Source organism: Symphodus melops (genome assembly GCF_947650265.1).
Source record: "Symphodus melops genome assembly, chromosome: 11".
Taxonomy (NCBI): domain Eukaryota; kingdom Metazoa; phylum Chordata; class Actinopteri; order Labriformes; family Labridae; genus Symphodus; species Symphodus melops.
In genome coordinates, this window is record NC_136701.1 from 21108501 (window position 1) to 21124957 (window position 16457).

Consider the following 16457-nt stretch of genomic DNA (forward strand, 5'->3'; position numbering starts at 1 on the left):
ATAGATTAAGCAAAGTGATCTGTCAGGATCATTCTCACAAATGGGGAACATTTTTCAGATTGAGGAAAACAAAACACCTCGCGCTCTAAAGTTCACTCTGGTCATTAGTTCATATTAAATTACAAGCTTAGGGATTCAAACTCCTCTTAACCTCATGGCTATGGACTGGTTGTGATAAAAAAGGCTTTGTGTTAGTTATTGTAGTGAGGTATTGATTTCACTGACAGCTCTGTCAGGTTTGCGGACACGCTGCAGGGAGCGTCATATCAGGGGAAAGGTGAGAAGTAGAGCTTCAGAGGCGTTACATGATACCCCCAACAGGCTCAATAATAGCAATAGAAACACTAATGTAACATCCCCAAACAAATGAAGTCCATTGTTATGAAATAACGTACACAGTGATGACTGCTGGGCGTCACAACTAGGCCACAGAGGTAATGTGTAAGGTTTCCCAAAGTTCATCTTGTTCTAATGCTTGAACAGTAATGTCTTCAGGAAAAATAATACATGATAATGTATTTCAAAATCCTCACTATCCCTATTTTCTACTCTGACATATTTCTAATCATAAACGTTTTATATAAATCGAACAAAGCTTTTATTCAGAAAAGTGAAGACAATGTCGAAAATTACAAAAGCTGCAGTCTTTCAATAAGCAGGAAGGTCTTTACTTGTTGCAAAAAGTCTGTTTTTTTTGGAAGTCTATTCATACAGCGCTGCTTTCACTATTACACATCCAAGACATTCATATCAAAGGTGAAACGCCACAGAGACACCTTGCTTGGACTGTCAGAGGTAGGGGAAGGATCAATGGAGAGGAAGGAAGCACTGTCTTATCCACATTAAAACAGACCTGAGATCACCAAATCGAGGGACTTTAAATACACTTTCTTTTTAAGAAGTCTTTACTCCACAATATATTTAAATTATGGATGTATGATTATTGTATTATTAAACATTTCAATTCATTTGTTTCAAATTAAAATATCAACCAATACTAATACTAAAAGTTTGAGTGCAGCTGTTGAGGTTGCTTGGCAACAGGGTCTGTTCTTAGAGATGAAAGGGTGAGGGCAGGGACAGCAAGTGACCAAAACGGATAATCCTTTGTAGATTTCAAACTGAGCGGACGGCATAGGCTGGACCCTCTGAATGAGACATAGTTTATATGTTGATTTAAAAACATGAGCAAGCAGACAATGCGTTGGAGCCTCCTGAACTGCACCAATACAACTTAAAGAGGGTTAGTTCTTCTACCAGTTATGTTAGCTGTATTTTTTTTCTAAGTACATTTTAGTTAAGCATGTTTTTGACTACCTTAGCTGCCAAATGATGAAAGTTACAGATCCCTATTGCTAGCTGAGGAAGCTCCAGCATTAGCTTGAAACTAAACACTCCTAAAGCTAACCCCTGAGCTTCCAACGTTGCAACATGCAATTTTATTTAGCAGACACTTAAAATCACACACGTCTGAGAGTAAGGATTTAGAAAGTATGAGCATCTTGAAAACTTTACCGTATATCACCTAAAAAAGCTTCTAAGGAACAGGTTAAAAAGTATTTGTTGCCCATTATGTCTTTATGGAATTCAACTGTTTAAGGTGTGAGAGTGTGAACAAGAGCATTGACCAGAGTTGATTTATATACTGTGGCAAACATGTTCATTATTTAGACGTTTTTTACTTTGAAGCCAAAGACAAGTCTGAATAGACCGCTGCTTCAAACCAGGAGACCGGTAGATAACAGGTCTGTGTTTTATAAGAGGCAACAAAAGGAGTTGACTCTTTTCAAAACAGGCTGCGCTCCCTTTGTCATCTATTCCTCTCCCCTCGAGCGGAAAAGCTTCACTTTAAAAAGTCAGCTGTTGTCACATTCTGGAGCCTCTCCTTTGCATGTCACACATAACTCTAATTCACTCTGATCACTGGCTGCTCTGCATCTCCCTCACTGGGCTCCCTGAGGAGCTTCTGCCCGCTGCCTGCAGTGTGCCAGAGAGGACGGGGAAGAAAGTTTCGATGTAGGAGGTAGTTTAACAGTCTGGGGGCATATGGGCAGGAAGGCAGATTTGGATATTAGGCTCTCGGGGGGGCTTCGGTGTCACATAATGTTTCTTGCCAAAACTGAACATGTACTCAGACTTTACAAATCTGGTCACATAAGTCCTTGTGTGTCCGTGTAATCACTGTAAAATTCTTTGGTAGAGTTAGACTGTCTGACTTGAACAGAATGTATACATGTTCACGTAAAAGTTGTTATGTTACCATATAAAGAAAAAGAGAGGGGCCGTTTCTGTAAGAGTGCTGCGCTGGCCGTCGACACGACAGGGCTGAGCGGGGTGGACTGCAGAATAAGCATAAGTGGTTCACAGCTGGTGTCTGGGGGAAACACGAGAGAGGGGCGGGGGAAGACCGGCCGGCGATGGGGAGGGGAGGGTGAGGAGAAGTCTGGTGGATGTAGTGAGAGGGTTTTGCACCCATGACGACTGATGGAGGAGGAAGTAAACAGATGTCCACAAGCTGGCAGACTGGCCCTGAGTGGCCAAGCCGCTGAGAGACAGGTGGACATCCAGGGACACAGTGGGACTGCAGAGACACTGTGAAACCAAGCAAAATATAAATCCCCAACACTCATAAATGCATCTGTCAATGCACTAAGTTAGAAAATTAACTAATTAAAGCCCACGTTTTACTTTTTAAATTAAATGTTAAACGTTACAAGTTACTCCATCTGCTCCGACAATATAACAGGTCAAATACAACACCTAACTGTCTCCTCAAATCTCTCCTAAGCCAAAATCATGACATAATGAGACAGTGATGATGATGCAGCGAGAGAGCCTTCATCTCCGCAGTCCACATTAATCCATCAGACTCCTTCTTATAACCCACTTCAGCATTTTGCAGAGTCACTGCACCAGCAGCAGAAGTCTTCAGAGTACACTTTAAACTGGAAAGCCATGAGTTTAAATCCCCTGTCAAGCTGCTGAATCAAAGTGCAGGGGATAAAAGGTTCACCCAGTCGCCTCTCTTGACACGAACTGTCAACGTGACCTTGAGCCAGACTCTTCAAACCCAGCTGCTAAGATATAAACTCATATGCTGGACAGACTTGGAGTTTGTGCTGAAGGACTAACAGAAGGGGAGAAAATTCAACTGTTGTGGCTGCTTCTAGGCAGGTTGAGGTCCCAACACGAAAACCATGTGATATTAAACCTATGATGTTTAGGAGACAATATTAACTATCCTACACATCGTGACCTATACTGCAGCCAGTCAGTAGGGGGCGCTCAAAATGTTTTGGCTTTACTTGTGAGAAGATGTCATGTCGTCCATCATTTTTCATACAGTATACATAAGCTCAAAAAACAGAGAAGTACATTTATGAATAATTAATATTATTGTAATGCTTATGTGCAAACGGTAAAGCACATACATGCATTTGGCAAAGAGGGGCTTGATGTGTTCATTTGATTAATGCGTTAACAAGATGTATCAAAATGAACAAGTAGGGTTGAACAGAATGTTGGCTGAGAAGCACTTTGCAATAAAAACCTGTTTAATATGAGTGTAGCTTTGATATATAAGACAACAGGTGCAGACCTGCCGACACCCACATAAAAAAGTGTTATAACAATGCATCTGTTGTGCTCTAGTTTTATTTTCATAAATGTTAAACACAAATAAACTATCCAGTATATTAAAAATTTCAAGTAGATTTTGTGGAAAAAGTACATGAATTGCATTGGGTTCGATATTAGAAGATGGGAAAGGCAATAAAGTCGCCTACTGCTAATTGTACTGACGTTTTATCAAAAAAAATCAATCACCTGTAGTCTCAGATGTTGAACATAGAAAAAATACAAAATGAAGCCTGTTATGTTGGTCAACACACCTGCTTTATGCAGGCTTGTTTTGTTCACATTAATTGAAGTAGTTTTCAGCTGTTTGACATTTATATTATTTGTAATTTAAGGGGATACCTTAATCAGTAACATCAAAAAATAAAAACGTGATGTTTATTTCACAATACACAATTAAGTTGATACATAAAGGAAAGAGATTCATGAGGATTTTTAAAGGTAGGATTTTTTAAAACTGGGTCATCGTGCTCACACAGTCTGACCACAGCATGACTCGTGCCCGAGGTGATATTGTTGTTGCAATCCAAAGGGAGATGAGCAGGACAGACTTCTGTAGTATTGACAGCATTGTTAAACAAGGCCTCATCAGTTACCATGGACGCTTATTCACAGCCGGAAAAAAAGCTTGAGAGGCTTATTGTGAGCCTAATCAGTTGCACACACTCCAGGAAAGCGAGCATGAGCAATAGAGGATGATGTCATGTGATGAGTAGTGTGTGAGGAAGCTTTTTCCTCCTCTGACACAATAAAACCTTCATCATACTCGTAAAATATGCTGAATCATAGATGTGAGTCATCTGCGTATGTATTTACCTTTCAAATACTTTTAAAGACCTTTTCCTCTGTACCTCTTTGTTAAGTTCTGTCATCTTTATTATAGAAAAAATACATCAGTGAGGCCTTTTAGTCCATGCGTCGGCATGTGTGAGTCTGAATAATACCAGAATATTTAAAACATGGCTGATAATACGAAACAGAAGGCTTTGCAGGTGGGCAGTTCAGCAGATAAGTGAAAAACTGAGGGGAAAAGGATCCAAAAAAGTCAAACCTGACCTGGATTCCCTTTATGCTGTTTTAAAACCACCATGTGGGGAGTCACTATTGTGCCGTCTCAAGTAGCTTTGTGTGCACGGCAGATTTTCTAATGAGGGGCTTTTGGAGGAGGATGACAGAGCGCTCTGCCCGCTCTGTCAGGGGAGGAGGGGGAGTTTAAAGGAAATGAGCAATGCTCAGTCCATGGATACGCCTAATACTAGAGTCCCCCTACTCAGATGCCCTGCTGGCAGCTTGGCAGATCCATTAGGAAAGAGAAGGGTGGCATTAGTCTGAAACTCTCATCATGTCAGACAAACTGAAAACCTCTAATCTCGGCTCCAAATGATAGGGGGGGAATTAAACCAAACTGGGCAAGAAGGCAGCAGAATAGGGCTGATTCAAAGTGCTGTTTTGTTTGTGTTTAATGGACAAACTTTATTTAGAGAGAAACCTCTCTGCTCAGAATATACTTCTTTGGAGTATTTTGAAGTATATTCCTGCATGTTACAGAAAACTGAACATTCAGATCTCTCTGAAATTAAAGGAAAATAAACTGATCCCAAATTAGCAGGTAATTCCTCCACTTTGCCCGTGAGCTCCTGTTCACAACTTCAGTTCCTGCAGTTTTTTATTTCACCAGAAGATGGACGTATATGACAAGAAATGACGTTTGAATGAAGGTTTAACCACAATGTCATTTCATTTTGAGGATTACAGAGGTGTGTCTAAAATCCTGCGGCTGTTTTTGGGGAGATATTAAACGCAAACTATGTTTCAATTGGATCAAAGCATTATTTCCCAAATGGATTAAATATACCAGCTAGTTCGGCCTACACACTGGCTGTGTAAAGAAGCCAAAACAGGATTAAGAGAAAATCCAACAAGCTCATAGACAGCTCTATTCTTATCGTGTCATAGTAATTTTCAAGGGATTCTCAGATTTTCTACATCTTTTGTTTTCTAAAATGTCCATACAGATGCTGCTGCTGCTGCTCATCAAATGTCATCAATCACACATCATTTCAAGCCATGGTGCACAGTATGTAGTGGCAGGCCCGCCCACTGAAATGGCTGGCCCTCTGAAAGGGCCAAGTGAATAGTCACTGTGCAGATGTCATTCAATAATGTAAATAGGTGTGTATTGGTAAGCGCTCCTTTTGAGGCTGTCTCAGACCAGCTGACTGAAAAATGCTTCTCAACAAGTTCTTGAGGTCAAATGATCCTTTCCTGTCAAGCATCAGACTGTTCTGCAGCTTGTGGACTGAGATAGCTGTAGACAGTCGGATGTTACTGGCCTAATGTTTCAGTTCAGTTATATTAACACAGCAAAGGAAAAAGGGTCAGGTTCAAATTATTCTAAGAAGAGGAGATTATGATACAGTCTCTTGGTTGTTGGTCATCACTGCTTTCTTGTTTTTATTGGTGGCCTTGTGTAGTGACACAAAGTTGTAAAAGCATGAACAGTAGTTTTTGTCATCATCAAAAATGGCACATGTCTGCCACCTGCTGGACCATCACCGCATTACAACGTTGAAAATAACCTCAAGATTCGGTTGATGTTTTTTGACCTTATTTGTTGTTATCAGTTATAACGAGTGGAAAGGTTTTGAGTGCTTTTGAATCTGATACAAAGGTGTGTGTGTGTGTGTGTGTGTGTGTGTGTGTGTGTGTGTGTGTGTGTGTGTGTGTGTGTGTGTGTGTGTGTGTGTGCTCATTGTATCGGGGTCTACAACACACGGAGCCTCTGGGACTGTAAGGTGTACTTTTGCAAACTGTGGTCATTTTAAACTCAACCTGAAACAGTGTTTTAAAGAGGACTCGGTCTTTAAGTCATGTATGATCTTGTGCTGTCTGTTTCTCAGTCTTTCATTCAGATGGTTTTATATTTTAAACTTAAAGGCTGTAATTGCTGAAATGTGTGACACCAGCTTACATGCTTCATACGTTTCCCTAGAAATATTGTTTTATAAATCAATGAAAAAATAAATGAAGATAAAATAGTAATTGATGTCCTTCTCTTTTTTATTGTATCTGTCTGCATCACCTGACTGTGTTTGAATAACTTTGATGAAGGTTTGCCTCTTTAAAGTACTTTGACTGACTCTCTTCTGATCCTCTGAAAGACGCTGATGCTCTGTAGAGCATAACAAGCCCTTTTCTAAATTGGCCTTCAAAATAAAAGCACAGAAATGGAAGACAAGGTCAGAAAGTTCAGTTCTGAACTGAGATTATCACACTAGAAAATAATGACTGAAATTATACATGTTAAAATCCCCATGTTTTTTTTTTTTTTTTAGTCCTCTGAGTGTCAAACATACAGACAATATTATTGACATCATGGCCAGAAATTAAAAATAGAGTGAAAGGAATCTAGGATAGGGGCTTTTTCTTCTTCTTCTTTTTTAAATTGTTTTATTTATTGGTCTTACTTCTGTTCTGAATAATTGCAGTTGCAAATATTTGCAAACAAATAATAATGGAAAACAACAAAAACAACAAAAATACACAATTTTTATATCCATTAAAGCTCCTTTGAGGAGTTTTTCACCAGTTACGAAACAGACTGGAATGAACTGTGATGCCTCTTTATGAGCAACCAAATCAAACAATACCATCACAGGTGTGACACACCTGACTATTTCTGTCCTGTCCTTACACTTACAGACATCTGAACACGCTGCCACCTTCTCTAAATCTCCCCTTTATCACAACAAAGATAGTGTGATGTTTTGAACAGGATGAGATTTATTTTGTCAGGAAGAAAAAAAGCATACTAATGTACAGCTCTGTGGTTGCCAGAAAAACAAAACAACTTCCCAAAAAACTTTAACTTAAAGACTAAGCTTACATTGTGTACTGTTTTCTTACATCTTAAGAAACCAATGTCAGTATAGCCTTTTGGATTATTGATGTAAATAATTCAAACAAAGAAAAGGAAAATCCCTTGAAATTCTTACTAGATACTAAAAGAATCTACTTTTTAAAATAAATGATATTCGTACAAAAGGGAGGAGGATAGTAATAAGGAGAAACGTTTTTCCAAGCTGAGCTTCAATTTATTTCTTAAATTGTCCGACAGAAGCGCAATTTATTTTGAAAAGCCACTCCTGTGACAGGATGTGTCTCGTGAACTTTTCCCAGCTGGGCACGCGCAGAGTAGTGAGGGCTCTGGTTGTTGGGGACGCACAGGGAGCTTCAGTTCGCTCTCTCTCAGCCCGTGCCCGACCTGCTGCCGCCGTGCTCTGTGCTATGAAAACATGTCTGTGAACGAGGTGCACGTGTTCCGGCCCTTCAAGCTCATCGCGCTGCTCTGCGTCTTCCTCGCGCTCTGTTTGGACTTGGTGGCTCTGCTGAGTCCTGCCTGGGTCACCGCCGACCACTTCTCCCTGTCCCTATGGGAGTCCTGCTCCCAGTCCGAGGCACGGCACCCGGCAGAGGAGGAGGAGGCTGTGTGGAGCTGCTTCTCCACCCTCACATCTGGTACGGATCAATGTTTGTTTTTGCACCTTTTGGTTGCTTTTACTGTTTTCTTTGTTGTTTTTAACTTTCTCCACTGATGATGCTGGACATAAGACCCAGGGTTTAAAGAGTTCAGAAGGCTACTTTTAAAATAAAGAAAACGTGTTATAATTCTAGACCAGCAATGTAACTCAGAATAAGTGTTTGTGTTACATTAAAGCTGCACATAAAGAGGGCTCGATGTGTTGGAACAGTAGAAACATCATCCTTCATTTCGAGTGTTTTTACATTGACAGGCGAGTAAAGTTCATACTTCTAATGTAATATGTGACATCTAAAAATAATGCTAAAAGATATCAATATCATATCAGCTGTTTTACCAGAAACATCGACTCAAAGTTTTTTATGGCTGCAGCATGATTAAAGAGCCCCAGACACATTCCTATCCATGTGGGACAAATAAAGTTAGAGTCTTTAATCTTGTATCCATAAACATTGGCTTCATAATGTAAAGAGATGACTCTGGGTGGATGGCCTTAAAATAACCAACAACAAACAAAGAGAAAGTTTTCAAAGTGAATGTGTGCAAAAGTTAAACAAATAGTAAAACCTGCAGAGATTTGGCCTCACGTGTTTGCAGCTACTTGAAGTGATTGATGTATTTAGTGAAAAGACTTATTATATTACTATTACTATTGCACATTCCTTAAACGTATTATTTATTTTCTTTAACAAGTTTTCACATTTGGCCATCGTCTCTGATGCATTGTTTGTTTTAGTTGGCTTATTGTTTCTCTGCAGCAGCTGAGGCATTCAGGGCTTCCTGTGTTCATACCAGAGCTGTGACGAGGACTCCCTGCGACTAACATAGCGTGATGATGATGATGCTCACAAGAATGCCTTTATTTTCAGTTTATCCTTGCAGGAATATTGACTCAGTATCACATACTGCTTCCACGTGCAAAGGAAATTCTTAGCGTCCCTGCTCATAGGATAACGGATGAGGATGAGCACAATACTGAACAAAGAGCTCCAATCCCTTTGGCACACAAAGGGTTAATCCACTTCAACCACCACAGTGGGTTTGAAGAGACACATTAAGCATCCTCCTCAGCAGGCCTGGACCCACCAGGTTGTCTTTTGTTCAGGAAAGAAACCACATGACAGGAGTGTGTGCTTCTCCAAACCCTTTAAACCCACCAGGGAGGGAGCTCGGCATTAATACAGCCGAGTTAACCTCCCTTCACTTCAGTACATCTGCATATTGCCTCAATTGAACATTCACTATATGACTCAATAAAAAAGGTGGTAAGATGCTGTTAGCATGCAGGATCAAATGAAATCTAAATGTTGTTATTTGGGCCTAATTGGCTTCCAACATACTTTGATTTGGTGGTGAGTTTTTGGCGCCACCATCACAGAAACCTGAACCTAAACAGAGGGCACCCCAGCCGTGTTGTAACCGAGTGCTCTGTGATGTCGAGGAATGTGTTGGCTGAATAGGAGGCGTGTTTGTTGCTTTGAGTGTCTGCGGACCTCATTAAAGCACCAGGGGAGGGGCGTGGTGAGGTTAAAGGGGAAGTTCACCCAAAGGAGAAGCAGATTTATTCTGCACACATCGTCATTCCTAACCCTGGATTCTCCTCTTTCATACCATCTCAGCAAGATGGTTTTATTTGCAGGAGCATGCGTGCAATATCATAGACGAGTAAAAAAAAAAACAATGTTTGATGTTTAATATTCTTTGAGGAAAGTCTTTCTCTCAAAATTCGAACCACATGAGGGACCAAAGATGTTTGAAATCAAATATTTCCTGATGGCTGAATGAAATCCAGTTCAGATGTGTTTTGGCAAAAACTATTCTTTTTTATCACCCTGGGGACAAATAATCAGAGAGAGAGAGCGAGCGAGAGAGAGAGAGAGAGAGAGCTTGTTCATCAAATGCAAATTCTTCTTTTGAGGTGAATCTTTAGTCTTTGGTTATCAAGCCCGATGAGAACAGTCACGTTGAGTGAATATATTCTCCTGACACAGATGAGTGGGACATCAAAGAGGGAAAACACAAAGCAGACAAGAGAAAGAAACACGTATTTCAGAATACAGGCTGTGAATGAATACTCCACTGAAGAGAGAGTTCTTCCAGGGAAGAATCCTGTGACGCAGAGGACGTCATGCCTTTTACTTTTCCAACATGAGTTTGTTTGGAGTGAAAGAATAAATGTTCTGTTCAGAAGCCACCACGTCTGAGCGGGCATGGAAAACCCTGACAGCCACAGTCACTCAGGCACAACCTCCAGCGATGTCATCCAAACACACTGACAGACACTTTTCATCTGCTGTGAACAAAAAAAACCCAAAACAAAATAAACTCTCTTTATAAAGTAGACCGTTCATCAACCTTAATGCAGATCTATGACAATTGAAGAGTGTTTTTCAAATTCCTAACACAATTTAAGAAAAGATAAACCGCTTCTAAAGATATTATTCATGTTTGTTTGTTTGTGTGAGGGATGAACATTTCTGGTTTATGTCCCAGACCTCCAGCCTCCTCCCACCGCCAAAACACATGACCGTCAGGTTAATGGTTTTGTCTTAATCCTACGTAGGTGTGAGCATGAGTGGCTGTATGTCTTAATCTGTGGTCCACTGGTGTATCTCGCCCTCTTGACGAGGGATTAGCTTCGGTGTAATGTAAGTTTAGGATCGAACCATCTGTCAGTTTAGAGCCTTGTTGCATTAATGTGTTATTTCCTAACCAGGAGACGAGGACTGCAACTGAACCATGTGTAGAAGTCCCATGTACATGGTTCCACTTTAATTCGATCTAACAATGCCTACATGGTCCCTGATAAATAAAATGGATAAATAACATACTTGACAACAGAGCTGTTCTGATATTGATGTCAGTGTTGGTATGTGCTGAAAATACAGGATCTTAATGTAATAACTTAAAGTCATTGGTGACATTTAAACGTCTGAGTCACTGGTCATGTTGTTGTTTTCCCTGATGGAGCCTGTCCTCTCGTGCAGCCGTCTCTTCTGCTTCACTCTCCTCACTCTGTGGGATTAGCGCTTGTGTTTGTGTTTGTCAACACAGCGCTTCCATTCAACAGTGCCGTCCTGTGAACTGTGCTTTTGTCGAGCCGTAGCTCCTCTCTAACCTGCGTGCGTGTCGTCCTGCAGACTGGCAGATTGCCACCCTGGTGCTGCTGGTGGCCGGAGCTGTGGCGACGCTGGTGGCCTTTTTAGTGGCCCTGATTTCCCTCTGCAGGGGGACTCACAGACAGCATTACCGCACCGTGGCTGTGTTTCTCTTCACTGCAGGTACGTGATTCCACTTCTCTTCATTTCTTGTCCACCGGCACTTAAAGAGTCTGCCAATCCTATTTTCCAACATATCATACTCATGCACATTTAGGAACAGAGAGAGAGAGAGCGTACATATACATTTACAGAAACCACAACAATTTCCATACAGACTTTTTTTTTTTTTTTTTTTTTCCAGTGCTCATATTAAATAGAAGGGTGCAGAAGAAAAGCTGCTGGTTGAGCTCATTTTTTCTGTGGTGAGGAGTTTGAGGAATTGCCGGCTCAGGAGCCAAGAAAAAGCAGCCGCGGAATTTGCAGACTTACCAACAAAGTGAAGTCAGTGAGGGAAAATAAGCAACCACAGACCCCTCAGCCAGCAGCACTGCCTCATACTTGGACTGGCTTTCTCATGCATGCTCTGTGAGAGGGACCTTTGGGTGAAAAAAACCCCAAACAGATTTGAACACAAATAAGGGATCTATCCATAGAAGAAACTAAATGTAAAGGTTTAGCAGTCACCGTACATCACTGCACAGGCGTTGTCATAACTTAGTCATAGCTCGTGCTTATTTATTTTAAAAACAGTGATGTAACACTAACCACTTACCGCTACTAAACTTGGACCCAGCTCCAATTTTCCCAAAATAAAGGCTCATTATATAAGAAAGAAATTTCCTGTTCTGCGTCAGTTCTAACAATCCTCCTCCAGCGGTTAAACACTGAGCCGGTAAGTTGAACATAAAGTTACAATTTTACACCACAGAGTAAACAATTCTTTGATTTGAATTCTTCAGCTCCTTCCACACATGAACTGAACACGTGAACATTTCTGTCCTGTGTGAATACAAATGTCATGGGGGGGGGGGGGGGACTGGAGACTTTTTCCTGCCAGTCTCCAAGTAAAACCCTCAACAAGAAGTCTGCGTGTGAACGCAGTAAGGGCACGGTGCAAGTCGAACAAGGGGTGTGGTTGAACATTTAAAGCTACAGACACAATAAACAGCCTGTTCTGAGCAGGGCTGAAATAGAGGGGTTCATAAACATGTTCAAATACAGAATTTTGAGCAAACTAACTTCACAGACATGTTTTTTGGCGCTCTCAGACTTATTTTATCGTGTTGAAAAGGAAATTATTATGTGACCTTTAGAATCTACTTAAAATCTCAACCTCTTCGCTGATGCTGTAAATGTCTAACAGCATAAATGAAAGCACTGACAATAGATAACATGTAGTATTTTTTAAATGTAAGTTTTAAATGTATTTAAGAGATTAAATATACCGTAAATTCCGGACTATAAACCGCTACTTTTTTCTCACACTTCGAGCACTGCGACTTCTACTCCGGTGCGGCTAATGCACGGATTTTTTATGGGGGACAATGAGCTTGTGCCGCAAAAACATTTGACTTCGTCACGTCGGATCTTAATATCAGTCATTTTGCGCTTCATGCACGCACCCTCATGATGGAAAACACACGGAGAAATACATATGATGCAGCTTTCAAGTTAAAGGCGATCGACCTGGCTGTCAAAGAAGCTAACAGAGCTGCTGCACGTTAAGATGACACTGACAGCGACAACAGAGACTGAGGAAGTGAGTAATGAAGTCATTCTGAGGCAGTGAATGGATGGACTTTTTCTTGTGAAATATATTACGGCCATCTTTTTCATCAGCCGTGTTACAGACACCGTCGGCTAGGCTTCGTGTTGTAACGGTTCATGTTGTAAAGTCAGTAGTTGATAATGTGTTCATAATTCCGATTATGTGGAGAGTCAGTGAATGCACCAGCGAGAACGTGTTGAGTGGCTGTATGAGAGAACGCTGGGGGAGAGAGTTGGATTGTTGCGGTAAGTTATGTGTTGCTCTCTGCTGTAAACGGCGTGGTCACGGCCGACAGTGATCGGGTTATTAAAAGTTATTATTTGAACGCTCTCGTCGTCCTTTAACGTCCGTACGGACGCTACGGTATTTGCGGATGTTACCGGTAGCCTACGTCTGTGTAAATAGCTCTTGTTATAGCGTGGACACCTGCGGCTTATAATCAAGTGCGGCTTATATATGTACAAATACATTTATTTACTTATTTTTAGCCGGTGCGGCTTATATCCAGGTGCGCTCAATAGTACGGAATTTACGGTACATCAAATGTTTGTCGTTCTGTAAACGTAATGTTTTTTTTGTCTTGATCTGTTTCTGAAAACATCTGTCACAAAGGACCAGTGTGTTCAGCCGTCTTATTGGCCGTGGTTTTGACTGTTAGCCATTTGGTAAAAAGCGTGGGAATGCAGTGTTATCCTTTCCTGTGTGTAATTGCTTTAAGAGCCCTGCGAGCATAAGGCCTCCTCACAGGCTCACAGTCCTCAGCCGAGCAGCAGCACAGGGTCTGGACTGTTAAACGCCCCTCGGCAGGACTGTGGCTGCATGGTATTTATTTTCTGTCCGGAAATATGACCTCAGCGGGCTGCGAGCTCGGTCTGGGCTCCATCATCACGGCCACATTCTTGGGCTGCCGTCGATCCTCCTGCACGCCCACTGCTCCGTCCTGTAGGAAGGAAAGGCGGAGTGGAAGTTACACACACACACACGGTCCCTTCCCCGAGTCATCAAGCATGCACTGAAAGGAAATAAAGTAGCTGGTGTGAGAGTCGACCACAGTGAGCCTTTGATCGGGCACACGAGACGAGAAATCACAGTGACGCCAAGATGTTTAGCGCCGCTACTTCATGGTCCTGAGTGATTCAAAGGGAAATATGATTCACAAAGATGTCAAGGTCGGAAGAGTAATGAGGATTGTTTGACAACTTTCCAGATTTTAAAGAAACAAAGAATCTGCAGAAGTTTTACTTTGCGGTGCTGAAATGTTCGCTTAAATTCAACAGCAGGGCGGAAAAAAAACAGGCGGGTTCACTTTCCAGTCAACAAGAAAGCCACAGTGAGGTGTGACACACAACGATGGGTTTTTTATGGAGTACTCGCACTGGATGAGAAAAATAAAGTGTGGTACAAAGAAGTCACGCTTAAAGTAAATAGTACAAGGCTGAATGGAAGCGGATGGAAATGACATGAGACTATTTAACACATGGCTGCTTTCATCCACAGGCTCCATGGCTTTGGGGGGGCGGGGGGGGGGGGGGGGGGGGGGGTTTAGACTAAGTGATCAACAGCCTTGTTACCATGTGCACAGCAAAAACTCTGAACTAGTGATACATTAAGCTGTTTAAATATAGCAGGGGGTACACAGAGGTACTGCTTTGTCCACTGGAGGCTCAGAATTCAATGCAAACCTTAAGTCGATCATTTTCACGACTAATTCTTCATTTCTGTAAATGCCACAAAGAAGTGGAGTTTGCCTACATCAAGTTCCTAAAGCACAAGATGACCGCTTCACATGGCTTGTCTTTTTCCAAAAACATCCCAAATCATGCTCAGACGAGACAAAGCTCTAAATCAGAATCAGAGATACTTTATAAATCGCACAGGAACATTCGGTGAAGCATATATGACCGAGAGATGTTTGAAAAGTTTGCCTGAATAAATGACTTTAAAACAGATGGATTTTTTTTAAACAGATTTTTTTTCTGCACATTGAGTCGTCAATAAAACAGAGTCGGAACAATTTTTTTAAATTCTGTTGTTTTTTTTCCCCCAGTGGTCCTGCAGGCCTGCGCTCTGGTCCTGTACCCGATCAAGTTCATCGACGGGACTGTTCTTCAGACGTATCATGAGTTTAATTGGGGCTACGGTCTCGGCTGGGGAGCCACAATCTTCATGTTGGGCGCAGGGATCCTCTTCTGCCTGAGGACGGACGTTTACGAGGATGCAATGTACTGACTTTTCTAACTCCTCCAACATACACAAACACACACAGACAAATCCCCTTTCCAGGAGGTGCGCTGCTTTTCTTCTTTGCCCCCAGCAGATGTGTATCCAAGCACACACTCTCGCTCTCTCACTCTTTTGCTGTCTCGGTTATTTTTAGTGCGGTTGTAAAGGCCTAATTTAGGCCAGAGCCCACAAGCACCCCTCCTCTTGTGCAGCCAGCAGGTCCCTCAGCCCTGCCGGTATCAGGGATGAGGCGTCAAAACAGCTAAAGCGCACAGAGCTTTCTGGACTGGCACGAGCTGCAGATGCTGGACGTTTCCACTTCATGTTGATGTGGCTCTCTATTGTGAGAGAAACAGGACGTGAATGAGCAGTGGCATGAACATTTAAAGGGATCCACTTCTCTCCACATTTCCTTTTCATTCTTTTTGTATCAGCTAAAGCGTGTTGTTAATGTATTTATGACATTTCCCCCCCTTCCCCCCATCTCTTTGAATAGTTAAAAAATTGAGGTTATCTTTTGTGTGTGTTCTAGCTGAAACATATCTAGTTTATTCGAAGCCTTTTAAAAGTAGAAGTGTCGATTACACAGCTTCTATATATGCTAGAGCTATGAAGTGTTTTTAGCTTGTTAAGAAACTCATGCAAGCTTCTTTCAAGAGAAAAATGTAAATGTGTATAAAGTATTTCTACATGAAGGAAAATAAATCATTGTAGTTTTGGGAGTATTGGGAGTGTGACTTCTTGTTGCATCAAGGTGCTTTAGGTTCTTTAATGTGGCATTCTGCAGCTCAAGAGCTTCACATAGACTCACCTTTGAGTTTTCAGATGGAAAACAACAGCTGAGCTCCTTCTTTGCACCCCAAAATACACACACTGACAACCTTACGGCCACTGAACGATGGAGGGATAGGATGCAGTTTGATAATCTATAAAGATTCACTCTTGGAGCTTAAAGGAAAAACGTGTGACATTATATACAACTATATCAGAAACCAAGTAAATCTTCTAGAAATGACTCTCTAAGTCATGACTGTCTACAATGAGTGAGAAGAGTGAGTCCAGCTGGAGTTGTGTTTACATGGAAGGAACGGACTTAGCTGTAAAGCTTTTTTAGTCAAGGACTAGAGAAAAGAAAAACATGATCACTGCTTATTTAGATTTCACATAAGTGTCTTTAGATCGTGGTCAT

The 16457-nt window shown here is 41.5% G+C and overlaps 1 protein-coding gene across 1 annotated transcript; it reads left to right on the top strand.

Annotated features, from left to right (window-relative positions):
* The first annotated feature begins 7795 nt into the window (after positions 1-7795).
* On the top strand, positions 7796-15993 carry LOC306831683 (transmembrane protein 47-like). The gene is made up of 3 exons (XM_079355891.1): positions 7796-8154; positions 11317-11457; positions 15093-15993. The coding sequence occupies exons 1-3, from the start codon at positions 7932-7934 to the stop codon at positions 15272-15274; spliced, it is 546 nt and encodes a 181-aa protein (XP_079212017.1). The 5' UTR covers positions 7796-7931; the 3' UTR covers positions 15275-15993.
* The last annotated feature ends 464 nt before the right edge of the window (positions 15994-16457 follow it).

Coding starts and splice junctions, on each gene's coding strand:
- LOC306831683 (XM_079355891.1), top strand. CDS start 7,932: ATGTCTGTGAACGAGGTGCACGTGTTCCGGCCCTTCAAGCTCATCGCG. Junction 8,155..11,316: donor CTTCTCCACCCTCACATCTG/GTACGGATCAAT, acceptor GTCGTCCTGCAG/ACTGGCAGATTGCCACCCTG. Junction 11,458..15,092: donor TGTGTTTCTCTTCACTGCAG/GTACGTGATTCC, acceptor TTTTTCCCCCAG/TGGTCCTGCAGGCCTGCGCT.